This window comes from Poeciliopsis prolifica, unplaced genomic scaffold (assembly GCF_027474105.1).
Source record: "Poeciliopsis prolifica strain line A6 unplaced genomic scaffold, Auburn_PproV2 SCAFFOLD005, whole genome shotgun sequence".
NCBI classification, from domain to species: domain Eukaryota; kingdom Metazoa; phylum Chordata; class Actinopteri; order Cyprinodontiformes; family Poeciliidae; genus Poeciliopsis; species Poeciliopsis prolifica.
The window spans coordinates 13426388-13441161 of record NW_026562380.1 but is presented as its reverse complement, the minus strand read 5'-3'; the positions used below and the strand labels follow the sequence as shown (position 1 = coordinate 13441161).

General features: G+C 39.6%; 1 protein-coding gene across 4 annotated transcripts; it reads right to left on the bottom strand.

The window, feature by feature from the left end:
• Nucleotides 1-747: 747 nt before the first annotated feature.
• Nucleotides 748-6120, bottom strand: ikzf5 (IKAROS family zinc finger 5). Of its 4 annotated transcripts, XM_055030213.1 has the most exons (5): nt 6024-6120; nt 5654-5683; nt 5310-5470; nt 4227-4400; nt 748-4107 (listed from the first exon to the last, which is right to left on the bottom strand). In XM_055030213.1, exons 3-5 carry the CDS (start codon nt 5440-5442, stop codon nt 3137-3139), a joined length of 1278 nt encoding a protein of 425 aa, XP_054886188.1. In that variant the 5' UTR covers nt 5443-5470; nt 5654-5683; nt 6024-6120; the 3' UTR covers nt 748-3136. The 4 variants fall into 4 exon arrangements, with proteins under 4 accessions (XP_054886188.1, XP_054886187.1, XP_054886186.1 ...); XM_055030212.1 differs by having other exon boundaries at nt 5654-6120; XM_055030211.1 differs by lacking the exon at nt 5654-5683.
• Between the last annotated feature and the right edge of the window lie 8654 nt (nt 6121-14774).

Sequence of the window (14774 nt, the reverse complement as noted above, 5' to 3'; positions counted from 1 at the left end):
AGCTATAACAGGAACCCAGATATCCCCTTCCTGCTCTTTCTGGCCAAATCTAAGATGTTTCTAGATGAGAAAATATGGAGACTTCTTGTGAGTTGTGAGCCTGCTGCAAGGTCTCCTCTGAGTGGAAAGTTCTCAAACTCCAAGACACTCAGGAGGGATCCTGGTAAGACGCTGGAACCTTGTTGACTTGTTTTGATGCGCAAAACTTAATTATCTGTCAATGATTCTTTCCTCAAGCCCATAGCTGACAGCAGAAATGTATAGTATATTTCAATCTTAACTTTTTAGCTTTGCTTCTTCTTCATCATGTCGTAAATACTTCAGATGAACCTACCATTATTTTATTCATCTCTTACAGTCCATCTTAACATACAAGCAGAACATCACAACACAGACTCTATACTCACCAACTTCCTACCTCTGACTGTTAGATCAGCAGAATCTGTGGCTTCCTTTAAAGGCCAGCTAAAAACTAAGCTTTTTCTAATTCAGCTTTTGCTTAAATTTGTATTGTGTTTGCCATTTTGTTTCGAGAAGGACTTTGTGATTTTTATCTTGAAAAGTGCGATATCTGACGCACCGCTCCTCCTGACCCCAAGATTTGACAACCGGTCAGACCTTCACTTCCAAAATCCTATAAACGTCCCTCGTTTGTTCAAACAGACTTTCAGCACCCATTCTGGAAAAAGACAAAAAAAAAAAAAAAAAATAAGGAAAACCCCCAATCAGCCAAAAAACGAGGCAAAGTTCAAGTCAGTTAGAAAACACTTTACTTATAAATTAGTAATCCATATCACAAGAAACTCTTCTGACATCTCAGCTCAGGGAGATGGTCATAAGTTTGACATTCATGAATCTACGACAGACAGAGAACATAAGGCAGCCTTTTACTGAATGTCTCCATTAAGTTTGGGAACAATAACAAGGCGGTGCTTCTAAAAACAGCAACTACACCCTCTACTTGTGTCGGTAAGCAACAGACAACAGTTCCCAAGACAAAGGACAACCTTGCTGAAGTCTTACAGCCAACACAGTTAAACATTTTTTTTGTTTTACATGGAACATCTATCCAACCATTCAGAATATAATACTCAATAAATATTCAATGTAAAAAGCACTGGGATACTTATATTTAATGAACGATTTCATTGAGAACTACCAAAGGCTAGATCGTGCTACGTGGCAATCCTGAAACAGTGTTCGTATGAGACACAAGTTTGATTTTGTATTTAAATACGGAGACACTTGTTACAAAAGGACGTCATACACTGTCAAAATAGTCAAGACAATAACATGATGGAGAAAAAATAATTATTAACAACTTAAAAGGAACAAGTTAATCACGGCATCATGATGGAGGAACCTTAAAACACTTCCTGACCAAAAGCCATCTTCTCCAAGCTTTGGCCAGGTTTCACTGCTGATGCCACTTTCTTGTTCCAGACAGAGCTGGCATAAACTCTTAGGTTAGTTAGCAGCATTCATGGAGAAGAAATTTTGGCCAGTAAAATGTTGAGAAATACAATCACGGCAACCACAATCAAACTGCAACAACTGACTCTTCTGTTATCCATAAGGTTCTGGGTCAAGCTGCTATAATAAGAACAGGAAATAGTATTGTCAAATGACAGTCGTCTCAAACTTTTGACACAAAAAAGGTGACAATGTCAGGCACTGCAAAGAAATTGTAGTAATGCACCAAGCACAGAAATAATTTCAACAAGGCTTCAATAAGGCCAACAGTAAATATCTGAGAAATGAGTAAAGTTACTTTGGGTGTGTTGAGAATTTATTTTTGTGGTTCTGTCAACGATGTAAAAAATATAAAACCGGATCGGCCGATTTGTTCAGTGCCAAGTCAGATGTTTACAAGCACTAAACACAGGCATCAACCTCAAATTGTTTCTAAGGCAGTTAATGGTTTAGCTGAACAGTTTTGTTTTCCTCAAGGTGGAATGATTACAAAATGACAGTAAATAAAAAAAAAAAAGGTTTTAGTGTACTGTAGTGTTTTCTAATACAAATAATGTCAAAATGTGATGAATATGCTGCAGCAAGTTGATGCACTTTTTGCAGTCATGGCCATGCTTTCTTTTGGTCCAGTCCTGGCTGAAAAATTGACAATTTTCTTTCTGAATTACAAAAGTTAATTTATCTTTAAGCAAATTTCAAACTGGCTGAGACAGGAGCTATCGGCAATGCTGACTTAGCTCAGACACTTAAAATTTTGACAAATTGTTGTTATTTCAACAATATGATAATCTTAAATACTCCATAAAAAATGGTTTTGGAATCTCTAAAACATGTTTCTTCTGGATAGATGTCCAAAGGTAAAAGCTCAACTCTAAATTTGTGGACAATCTTTTAAAGCAGCATTCAAACCAGAAATCCAGTAAAGGACATTAAAATACATATTATTTGGAGTGTGTTTATATATGAGACAGTAAATGTAACAGTGTACACCCAACTTGTGTTTCTGAAGTTCACTAAGGTTTTAAGTTTTACAATAAATCCGTTTTGGAGAAGAGTTCAAATGAATCATTAAACACCCAAAATCAAAGACATTGATACATACAAAGCAGAGTGCATGTAAACCTCTGATGGGCACTGAGCTTTTCCAAAAAAAGAAAAGGTGTTGAGAGCAAATTTAAAAATATAAGCTGGAAAACTCATGTTGCTCTAATAAACACAGGTGACTTTCAACTTGATGTAATTTTCTGTCCACAAATTAATTAAAACTTTGTTTGTTTAAAATTCAACATAGAAAACTGATTCAATATTTAGGGAAAAAAAAACATCCATATATGTATATTTGAGTCAAATCCAGTGCATTCCAAGTAAATAAACCATATAGGGAAATGGATCCAGAATACATATGACTTCTACCACCACCGCAAATAAATTCTTGACATGTCAAAAACACTGACTATTCCTTTGTGATACACTAGAACGGGGCACCATTAGGTATGCCTAAAAGATTATGTTCTGAATGCCAACGTTGCCCTGTGCAAGTATAACTTTAAAAGCCTATGCTACATACAGGCCAAGTGAAAAGACCAATAAATAAAATTCCTAGTAAGTAAAAACAAGTGGTGTGCTAAAATAGTTCTCAAGAGTTTTTTTTCCTGTTCTTCGATCACTTGTGCTGCCCCCGAGCAAAGTGGCAGGCAAAGTCATACTTGCTTTTGCACTTGTGGCCACAGATGTTGCACTGGAATGGGTTCTCGTAGCCGTGGCACCCCATGTGGATGGTGTAGAGGATGTTGTCGGGGAAGTAGATATCACAGTGTTGGCAGTGATGCAGCATGTGGGGGTCCTGAACGGGGGCGGACTGGCCCGGGGCCGGGGTGCTGGGCTGGCTGTTGGATATGCTCGGGGTGCTGGTGCGCCCGCTGTGCTCGCTGCACGGTCCACCTGTGGGACTGCAGTTACTGTGTGGAGGGGCGCGGGGCTCTGGGGTGATCGGGGAAGAGGACGCGGCGCGAGTCATGCTGGCCGTGACGGCAACAGGAGCGGTGGCGGGGTGCGGCTGCTGGATGAGGAAGGGCTTTTCGTCAACTACGGACTCTGCTCCTGGAGACATTGGAGCCTGGGTCTGGGCCTGGGCTTCTGGTGGAAGGCTGGCCAGCTGGCCTGCCAGGGTGGACAACTGGTTCAGAGGGTTTTCCATCACCATCTCATGGTGGTGGTGGTGGTGGTTTGGGTCAGAGGAGAGCCCGTCCTCCGCCGCCCGGCTCTGGTTATCGAAGGTTTCTTGACGCAAGTGGGGCAGCTCGTGGGAGAAGTCATTCACCCCGTCAGCTTTGTGCACCACCATCGACGGGGGGCTGAAATTGATGAGGAGACGTCGACCGTAGGCAAGAGAGCTGGCCTTCTTCTGCAGGACACTCAGCATCTTCTTATGGGACAGGGAGCGAGCACCTTTCATTGGCAGGAGTTTGTGGCGTCTGCGGCGGTGATGCGACAGGTTGCTGCGGTCGCTGCAGCGGAACGAGCAGAGCTCACATTTGTAAGGCTTCTCACCCGTGTGAGAGCGCATGTGAGCTTCCAGGTGGCGCTCATAGGCGGAGGCAAATGGGCACAGGTGGCAGCGGTGAGGCTTCTCTCCTATTTGTCAGAAAACATTTAACTAAACGCGAATAGCAACAAAGGACCAACATTTGTCTGCAAATATTTTCATGTCACATAAATCACTGTGATTTGAGGAATGAACTCTAAAAACATACCTGTGTGAATGCGGATGTGTTCAATGAGTCGGGCTGTTCCTCTTGTGGCATAGTTGCAGTAGCGGCACTTGAGTTTTCCATCGTAGGTCCTCTCGAAACCATCCACCAGGATCCCTGAGCTGTCCTCCAGGGATATGTCCACCGAAGGATGTTCCAGGCCATTCTGGCTGCATTCTGCGACCAAAATGTGTTGCACAAAAACTAAATGAAGCATCATACAAATTTTTTTGTTTGATATGTCTTTGTAAAACATGGGTTTACCAACTGATTAAAACCTGCAAATCCTAAAGGTAATAGAATGCACTGTATTTTGTTTAGTGGTTTCAAAGAAAAGGTGTATGAATAAAAGCAGAGACTCACATTTGAGTTAATTTACAAAGAAAAACTCCTCAACATCACAGTGATATTTAATTTCCCTGTGGGATTTAAAAATTATCTCTGAAATCATTTGAGCTGAATTGCTCTTCACACTACTGTGTGAGGGTGCTTAGCATTAAATCACAGTAAAATGCATTGACGTTTCTGGCTGTAACATAATAATGAGATTTGAAAACGTTAAAAGGATATAAATACTTTATTTGAGGTTCTCTGCACACAGAACTGCATTATAAAATCAAATAAAAAAAAAATTATAATCCCAAAGGGAAATTAAATAACCACTTAAACAGAACCAAGACATATTCTCATGTTCAAAAGAAACAAACTAAAAATAAATAATACTCAGTATTTCTTGGGAGTAACACGTAAAAGATAGTTGTTTTGTTGACTCACAATGTTGACTAAATTGTATGGTGGCCTAGAAGGTTTTACAAAATGTAAAAGCCACAATGCAATCTATGTTCAGATACAGTAGCATGCTTTTCTTAACTTCTGTATTAAATTCCTTTGTGGCTTTTTTTTTTTTTTTGCTGTTGCTATGTTGCTTTGGCATTTTGTTGAACCTTCTGAGCCACCGTATAAAGGTGATTAACATTTAGAACACATTGATGCTGAAACTGCCAAGTATATTCCTGCTGCTTGCTGGGGACATCCATAAAGCCACAAGACTGAACAACACATGTAAACACATGAGAAATACGTCACCTGCCGGCAGCTCGTCCACCTCCTTGACCCCGCTCACAGAGCCTGAGATCATGTTGACATGTTGAGTCTGCTGGCTGAGATACTCCTGGAAATCCTTCACAAAGTCCAGCGTGTCCGGCTTTTCCTCCCCCATTGGAAGAAAGTGACGGAGGTTCAACTCACTGCTTAACAACATCACATATTTGGACACGTATCAGTGAGGACAACCGGAACGGGACAACACTGACGCGATTAAAACAAACAACAAATAACCAAAACATCTGGGCAGGTACATGTACATCGCTGTTTTGTAATCTCCACATTTGTATTTAATGTCATCTAGTTGAATTGTACAGCATACCAACCTCCAAAGATTAAAAACAGCCCGACGATTTCTTTATAATAAAAACAAAACAAACAAAAAAAAATGGTGTTAAGTCTTGTTTACTGGCTAGCCAGACACAAAGACAGAAAAACCCTGGAGAACAATGATTGACAAGCAGGAAATCAGCGCGATCCAATGTCTGGTCAGTGTTTTCTACACGCAGCTCCTCCTCATCATCGTTAGCATCACCATCATCGTCATGTTTGCTACCGAAACCGTGTTAGCCGGCTAGCTAATGTTAGCTCCGTTAGTGAAAATCATCTTTTTGTTTGAAAGATTCCACCTAAAATAAGACAAAGACTCAAGAGTTTACATTAGGGAGAATGTTCCTATATGCCAAAATCACTTACATCGCTCACAATTGTGAGAACAACAGCAAGTATTTCCCAGGGAAGCTAGCGGGCTAAATCAAAACAATTATCCTGTTAAAGTCCATGTTGCGCCTGCAAAAACCGTCCCCTAAAACCGCAACATCTAAACAAAGGTTCCCACCAGGAATGTAGCGGCAGCAAATTCTATTTTTTTCTTTTATTTATTTTTATTTTGTCAGCGACTGTTTTCGTCTCTTATACTTTTCTTGCACTCAGTAAAAGGTCCAAAAGACAGCATTTTTGATTTATTTGAAATTTTTTAAAATGTGCAGATTCAATCTAGTCCTTTTCACAGACTTGTTCTTTTATGTTTTTCTGAAATTGATGCAAGTTATCTCACAAGTGGCAGAAAATGTAATATATATCATAGAAAAAAATCATAGGAAACTGGCGAAGGATGTGTGAGTCACCCCATTTGATTTAGTTGCGCTAGAGATGTTGAAAAAAAAATGCATCATAAAATTTACTAGGGAATGTCAGACACTTTCCCTGGTAAAGTCATACTCTATAAGCCCGTTGTGTCGTCACATATTTTTTGTAGCATAGATCATTTTCGTCTTTGAAGGTCAAGTAGCATTGTTGCAGTTGCCCAGCACCAACCATTGTCTTCTGCTTGTCTGGTGGGACATACAGCCCTCAACTCAACAACACTCTCCAGCTCACTGTGAGATCAGTGCGTTACCTGGCCAGAAGAAATAGATCATCCCAAGAAAGATATGGTTCTGCGTTCACCTAGCAGATGGGGTGGAGCAAGAGCTCCACGCCATCAAAAAGTCTACTCAGAGTTAAGAGTAGACTCAACTCTTCGTGGATCACAGTGTTCGTCTGCTCAAGTGTAAGGCCAAGTCCACTCACCCTAAGATGAATGAAGATCATTTCTGCTGCTTTCTGCCAGAGACCTTGTAAATCAAGAGTCTTTTGGCTCAGATCTTTAATCATGGCAACAAATCAAAGCAGCATCCACATTACTGTGGGGCCAACCCATCTATTTATTTCCTGCTCTGCCCCACCTTCACTTGTGAGCAGGACACCAAGAAACATGAAACCTCCACTTGAGGAAGCGATTGACCTCGATGTAAGAAACAAGGCCTTAGACTTAGGGGAGACAACTCTCATCCCTGCCTGCCAACTGGTCGAGGTGCACCCTAAGTCATGGTCAAAAGACACCAACAGAACCCATGAACCACAAAAGGCAAAGATACGAGCCCTTCATTGCTCTGATGGCGGAGAGGAGTTGACAATGGAAAAAGCTATTTCTTCTGACCTTGGTGTCACAAAAGAGGCAAACAGTTTGTTAACAGGTGCAGGGCTGCTGGGTCGACAGATACTAGCTTAGAAAAAAAATTGAAATATAAATTAGACGAGTAGATAAAATGGCAGCATCTACCATTTTGTTCATTTTTAATTTGTATATGGCATCAGTATTACCGTCCAGTGCAGTGTTTGACATATATCACTACCTTTGACAACCTTAGGTCCATGTTGACACATCTGGGTTATACATTTTAAATAGTTTTTACATCATCCACATATTGGACTGTTCAAACTCATAAGAAAATATTCACAGAATGAGTTTCTCAATGTAGTATCACCAGTCACCAAGGTGATCTATAAGGAGAAAGACAACCAAGAAAGAGTTCTGCATTCAGTGATGGTCTGCACTTTACATTCAGTAATATTCTGTAAAAAGCATCAGAGAACATCACAGATTAAATTACTCCTAGGTGACGTAGTTACAGATTTGGTTCCACTGGATATTACTAAGAAGTGTTTAATTAAATAGGGTTTTTGACTTTGATAAAAAGAGTGAAACATCTATCTTTTAAAATCTTTCATCTAGTTTTTTTTGTGCTCTGTCACCCAAAGACTCACCATGTCTCACTAAAATACTGTAAAGATTGTAGTTATGATAGGACAAACTGTGTAAAAGATCAACTAATATGCAAAATTATGCACGACCTGCTTACTTTATGTCAGTTAAGTGTCCTCTTTATATTGAAATATATACACAGGTAATTATTTCCTGATCCGTATCCTCTGTTCATTACCTCCAGTGTCATTTTTCACAGATAAGTGGAGGCACCCATCTCTTGTCACTAGCTGATGAAATTAACCGATAGCCTGTCATCCACGTACTATAAGACATGACTCACTTTCAGATGTACAGTTTGTAATTATACTCAAGTGTCAAATGAGGCACGGCAATCGCAATACGTCCAGAGGCCTCTGACAGATTCATTCAAATTTGATCACAATCAATAATTAACAAGTTAAGTGCACAGTGAAGATCATGTTGCCCCATTTGTGTCAAACTTGTAGGAAAACCACCGAGGAGAAGATGATAAACGGCCAATTAGATGGAGACTACTGTATCCTTTTACTCCTTAACAACTGCTACCGACTGAGAACGCGTGTCACAGCAGTAATGCAAACCTGCAGGCATCTTTACTTTGCAATATGAGCTGCTCATTTGGAGTTCATTTTTAGGTCCATCTACCTGTCTACCATCTGATCTTTACAGTAGGTTATTCTTATGTAAAATGAGTAGGATTTTTTTTTTTTTTTTTTTTTTTTTTACCATTTGAGCAACTCTTTGGAAAGCTCAAGTAGTTCCCAATCCTTCCTGGTACAGTAAAGAATTTGGACACCAGATGGCGCACTCGCACCAGTAGTGAAAACGGCTTCGCCCGCTCTGCTTGAATTAACACTTTGAGAAGCCAACATGAGTTGAGATTCCACTAATGAAAGACTGGATCTTGAACGTCTCATCGTTGCCCGAGATTCTGGAAGGTTCTTGCACCCGCGGAACCAAAAGGCCAGCCGACCTTCTCCGTTGAGCCTCTGCCACGAGAAGAGCCAGTTACATCACCCTGTAGCGGCCTGTCCTCACTAATGTTATTTTATTGCATTTTAATTATGCTCAGGTTTCTACCGAGGCCTGAACCTCCTGAATAATTTACAAGCAGCCATGGTGATTTGTGGGCACGAGAAGACAAAAGAGCACACTCCCCATCACAGTGGTCTAATTTGTTTCAATAGTTTTGTGGGTTTTTTTGTGTTTTTTGGTGTTTTTTTAAATCCCACCGCAGAAATTATTGAGCCACTAATCTTCGGTCGCATTTAAAAGTGTGAATCTCCAGAGATTTCAAAATCATTGTGCCCTCTTGACTAAAGGAATGATTTATTGCACCTAAAAATACTAAAGGGGAGCGTTGGGTCAAACTTAATTTTGCATTCATGACTTGTTCAATTCCAGATGCATTAAGCTGTTCCACTAAAGGGCAGCTGCTCCGCTAATGAGACTGGTAGCAGGTTATGCTCTTATTGCATCCAGTGTGTGACTCTTTGCAGTGCAGGTATGTAATTCCCCTCACCCCACATAAAATATGCCTTTGGAGTTATTAAAAAGTTTTCAAAAGGTTTGAAATTGAAAGCAGTTTCATAACTCACATCTCGTTACACAGTAATGTGGAATTCTTAGAAGGGATAGGCTTGATTTGGGTCCTTGGACTCGAGCCAGTTTAGGCGTCATGCCCTCACAAAATTGAACTGTGCAAAATGTGGAGGTTTTTGAACGCTATGGCTCTAATCCCAGGGCGTCTTCCACTTTGGGGTGCTAAACGCTCTTTCACAAAAAAGAGAGGTCAGCAAATCATGTCTCATTTGTGACCTGAAAGAGTTTTGTATGTTGTGTAAATACATGTAAATTCACCCCCACACACCCTCAATTTGGTTAAAACATATCACAGCAACATGAGCTTGTAGATTTTGTTGGAAAACCCATCGACAGCATACAACACATATGGACACATGTGGACTCATGCCTAGGGGAAGCTTAGATACAACACTTAACCTGAAAGTTATGTTTGCAGTTTGTAGGAGGGTGGATCTTCAGGAGAGCCATGGCCGCGATTCAAACTCAGGACCTTCTTGCCTGCAAGGTAATAGTGCTACAACGGCTTCACTGTACACTCCTGCTTGCAAAAGATTAATTTATTTTTCAAAAAATATCTATTTGGATCCCCAAAAGGCGTTTTTGCAGATTACTGCACAGGGAACCCCTCCTAAAACCTGCTCCTAGGTGTAAAACTTTGACACGCTGACATGATTTAAGCAAATTAATATATGTATCATTGTTATTATAACAATATACAACGTAGAACCAACCCAGGGACAACACCTGCCTTTGAGAGGCGTTATTCCCTTGCTCTGATTCACATTTAAAAGGCCTTTCTGGTAAGATTCCCTATTTCCCCTTAATCACTTGATTTAAAGCCCTCTTGTTGTTTAACACGACACTGGACAATTAATTTGCTCCTCCTTTCCCTGAAAGAAATTAGAATTTAATTTAAAGAAGGTCTTTAGCAGTTTTGTGAGACTCAGTGCCATTTGTTATGCTTGCGTAGAAAGCTGTCTCGGAGATCACCCTTCTGCAAAAGCTTTTTAATCCCAGACAAGTGCAGCCATAGTAACAGCAGACAGGAGCCTCTTGGAAGCAGACGGGTGAAGGGGAGGCTTGGAGATTTATTCTCCTTTGACTGCGACTGTTTCTTTTCTTGAGGTCTCCTGCTCCACGTGGAGAATTTGAAAAAGAACTGAGAGGTGGGGTGGGTAGGATAAAGGAGGTATATATTAAGCTTTTCTTTCCTCTCACCACTTAATTTCCTTGCAGGCGCGCCTTGCTCCGGTGTAATGAATGTAATTGCCGCCTTTGATGAGAATGCTATTATCTGAATCACACTTTACATGGGCAAACAAGACTTGGCCCTCCCTCCTCCTCCGCCTCCCATTTAACTCAGCAGTCAGACCCCCCAATTATGCAGAGAACAAGTGGCTTTTCATAAAACCAGCGTGTTGCTCTCGATTGGTGAGGCTCAGAGGCGGCTACATGTGGACAAAGGATAGATTAGATGTGATATAGGTGCACCAAAACCCCATTTCCTTGATTAATTTCCTGCATGGCTCATAGGAAAGGTTCTACTATTTCCCAGCTGAACTTAATCTTTCCTGTAAAGACGAAGGTTTTATCATTTGATAGATGTGTCAACTCGGTGGACGGAAAGACATCTTATTGGCCTGCGGTGAATTGTATTTATAGACTTCATATGCTTAATTTTCTCGTTTCAGTGTATTTTATTGGGATTCTATCGCCCTGCTGGGAGTTGAACTACAGTCTGAAGTCCTTTGTATCCTCGTACAGGTTTTGTCCCAGGATCAGCATTTAGGGGTTGGTGGGGTCAACGCCAAAAAGGCCAAAACGTTAAATTTTGATCCGCATGTCTGCATGTCCTTTATAAGGTTTCCTGCAATCACCAAACAGAACTACCTGTGACTTTCTTTCAGCATTGACTCTTTCCAGGTCATTCTTTCATACAAGCCACATTTAGTCTTCCACTAATAGCTGATGGGATCTCTGCAGCTCCTCCAGAGTTACCATAGGCCTTTTGGCTGCTTCTCTGATCCACATGTATTGTTAGGTTTCTTGGTGTACCATGCCTTTTGCAATCTGAGACAATAATATGAATATTATTTTATTATCTAAACCTGTCTTAAACCTAACCAACTTTTACTTTACTAATTTTTAAAGTAATTTCATATGTTATCACCATGTTAGTCTTCTAAAGGAAGTTGGTTGCACTGGATTTTATTTGGGGGTTGTTTGAGTAAATAGGATTTAATATAAATGCACACTACACTAAGTTCTGTCAGTTTAAGTTGTTTGATTGAGATCCTTTCCAACATTTTTTTTTCTGGCCTCAACCTAGTTTCCATGCTAACCTTGTTCTACCCTACTGTCATCACTTCACTGGCACACAAAACAAATGAGGTTATTCACACATCATCTTTGTCTCTGTATCACACATTCACACACAGCGGTGCGCTAAATGCTCATTTAATAACAGGGGTGAACAGATATGGTGGGATTTTATGAAGCGACGCGCAGTAAAGCTGCTGTCACATTAGGAAGTCTAAGCAGGGTATCACTGCCCCACATTCGTATTGAAGTACCACTCAGCTGTACACACACACACACACACACACACACACACACACACACACACACACACACACACACACACACACACACACACACACACACACACACACACCAGATTGGCTATAACAAACCAGCGAGATTCTTTCCAATATTCCCAACAGGCAGAAATATCAGGAACAATCAAAGCGACTGTCACAAGTGACAAATTATACTATTACTCCTCAAAGACTGTCATTCTTGAAATCTATTCGCAGCCATTTCATCTTCATCAATGAGTGATTATTCCTCTAAGCAAGCAATTCCCCTGTGATTTATTGGTAATCGATTAATTTGACTATTAAGCTCTTAGCATCGCTCCAAGCAACCAGCGGCAGCCGCATTCACTTGCATATGTATCCAAGCGGTGGCTCGTGGCAGTTTCATGGCGTGATGGATGCCGGCTGCTCGACCACCTGACTCTCGGAGGTTTATGCCATCAGAAACAGGTCGCTATCCAGGCCCAGTCATGGCCAAGAAAGAATTGGCCAATATTTTTGAGTGAAGTGGCATTTTAGCAGTATTTATTTGATGGCTCCCACTACCAAAACCACGGCCCACAAATAAAGAAGATGGTATAATAGCTTGTGACTGGCCGGCTGGCTCCCAACTTGAAATGAAGTGTCCGGTCGTGAGTTATTGTGGCCAAACGTCATTTGTTCAGCCGGAAAAGTGGGGACATTTTTCTGCCTTGTCACTTTCTGGCCATAGCTCATTGTCCCGAATGATACCTCTGAACGCACAGTTGCCCTAATACGAGCATTACACTTGTGCTGTGAGAAGGCTGGTAATGGATCAGCCTGTCTATTGGAAGATAATATATAGCACATCCACTAGCACATCCTTAAACACCATGGAGTAATATGTGATAATGTGTGTGTCAAACTGCATTGGAGTCAGAGTAGTATTTCAAAATAGTTCATTTTAAACAAATAGATTTAGTTTTGGAGGTGAGCAAAAAAAAAAAAAAAAAAAAAAAAATTGGTTCTTTAAATTATTTTGAAACTTATCAAGTATTTTGTTGTCACATATATTTATCTGTTGTGTAATGCAGTTCATTTTTAAAAGGTAGAACTTAGTGTGGCTCTTCTAAGAGGACAAAAAAACACTTAACCCACTTTTTGTTATGTTTATGTTAATATTTTTTTGGGGAAAACAAAACACTGATTTTCTGACAATAATGTAATATATTTTCTTAAGGACTCGCACAACGAAGGTGCTTTAACTTGACAAGGAAGATAATTTCTGGTGCAGTACATCAAACAACAGATCTATTGAGCAATGGGGTTTTGTTGAACACAGAGTTCCACAATATCTCTAAGTAAGCAAATAAAATCTAACTTTTATTTATTTTCTATTTTTCTATCCAGGTCTAAAAAATGGTACAGACTATTCACTTTTTGTCTTTATTGTCTAACAAACTAAATGTGCTATAATTTAATACTGAAGTGAAGTTGAAATTTTGTGAAGCTAAATAAGTGATGCAAACAGGCTTAAAAAAGGTGAACATCCAATTGGTTGATCAATAATCAAATGATTACTTATTTTTAAAAAATGTACGTTTACCCTTATGTAAATGTAAATTAGCCCATTTAATTGCAACAGCATGTTCATTTTAGATATTCTTCCCATACAATGTTTTTATGTAGCATGTTAAATTTTTATCAATAATTGATGTGCTTTCTATCTTGATTTTCAGTTATTTTACAGTATGTTTCAGATATTAAGTTTTCATTTAAAGCAATTTACAATTCTTTTGAAACAATTGCAATGTTTGACATTTTTTGGTATGATATGAAAAGTTCATGGTTGTGAGGGAAACAAGGATCCTAGAAAAAACTGAGGTTTGATTTGTTGTGTTGGCAGTTTGGTCTGACTGAGGAGTTAGTGGTCTGCATTGGTAAATATAGCTAATGCGAAGGAAGTTTTAGATTAATGGGCTCTTTGCTCTTTGAGAATATTGATCAAAAGCAATCTGGCCAGGAACGATTTCCCATGTTCCTCTGCTGTAATTTTAATAATGCATCACCATCATGAACAAAAGTGTGCTCAGTGGAAAACCTGCAAATAATAAAAAAAAAGAAAAAAAGTCATGGTCTTTAGGAATTTGAGGGGTATTTTAAATGATCAGCTTGGACTAAGATGAATCTGTTTAAGTGACAAAATGAATTAGTCAGAAACCGTCAGTCCCACTTGGACTTTAGCTTTTTGAGGACAAATTTTCAGTCATGCAGTTTCAAATATCAGCAGTCCTGGCTAAAAATAAAATAAAATAAAATAAAATAGAAGTAAATTAAGAGAAATTATTTTCAAGTGAAATGGTAAAAAGCTTTGACAAATAATCCACATGAACGTCCTCCAAAGACTTGTCTCTGATTGGCAATGATTGCTGGCAATGATGATGACTGCTGTTTTTTCTCTTTTTGCAAAATAAATCACCTTAACTGAAACAAACAAACAAACAAACAAAAAAACAACAAGAAACTATTTAAAACAAGCCCATGGACATTTTATTTGTTAAAATGAGACACAAAAAGTGTTAGGTAATTTAACAATGTGGCATATTTGATCATTTTCATTTAAAATTGTTTTTTAGAATAAAGATGGAAAACATGCCTTCAGAAGTTAAACATCTTCAGAGTCAATGCATATTTTGTGCCCAAGCCTCTAAATCTGATCCTCTCCCTGCAGTTCCT

Coding starts and splice junctions, on each gene's coding strand:
- ikzf5 (XM_055030210.1), bottom strand. CDS start 5,484: ATGTTGTTAAGCAGTGAGTTGAACCTCCGTCACTTTCTTCCAATGGGG. Junction 4,401..5,309: donor GGTGGACGAGCTGCCGGCAG/GTGACGTATTTC, acceptor TTTTGGTCGCAG/AATGCAGCCAGAATGGCCTG. Junction 4,108..4,226: donor ACACATCCGCATTCACACAG/GTATGTTTTTAG, acceptor TCTGACAAATAG/GAGAGAAGCCTCACCGCTGC.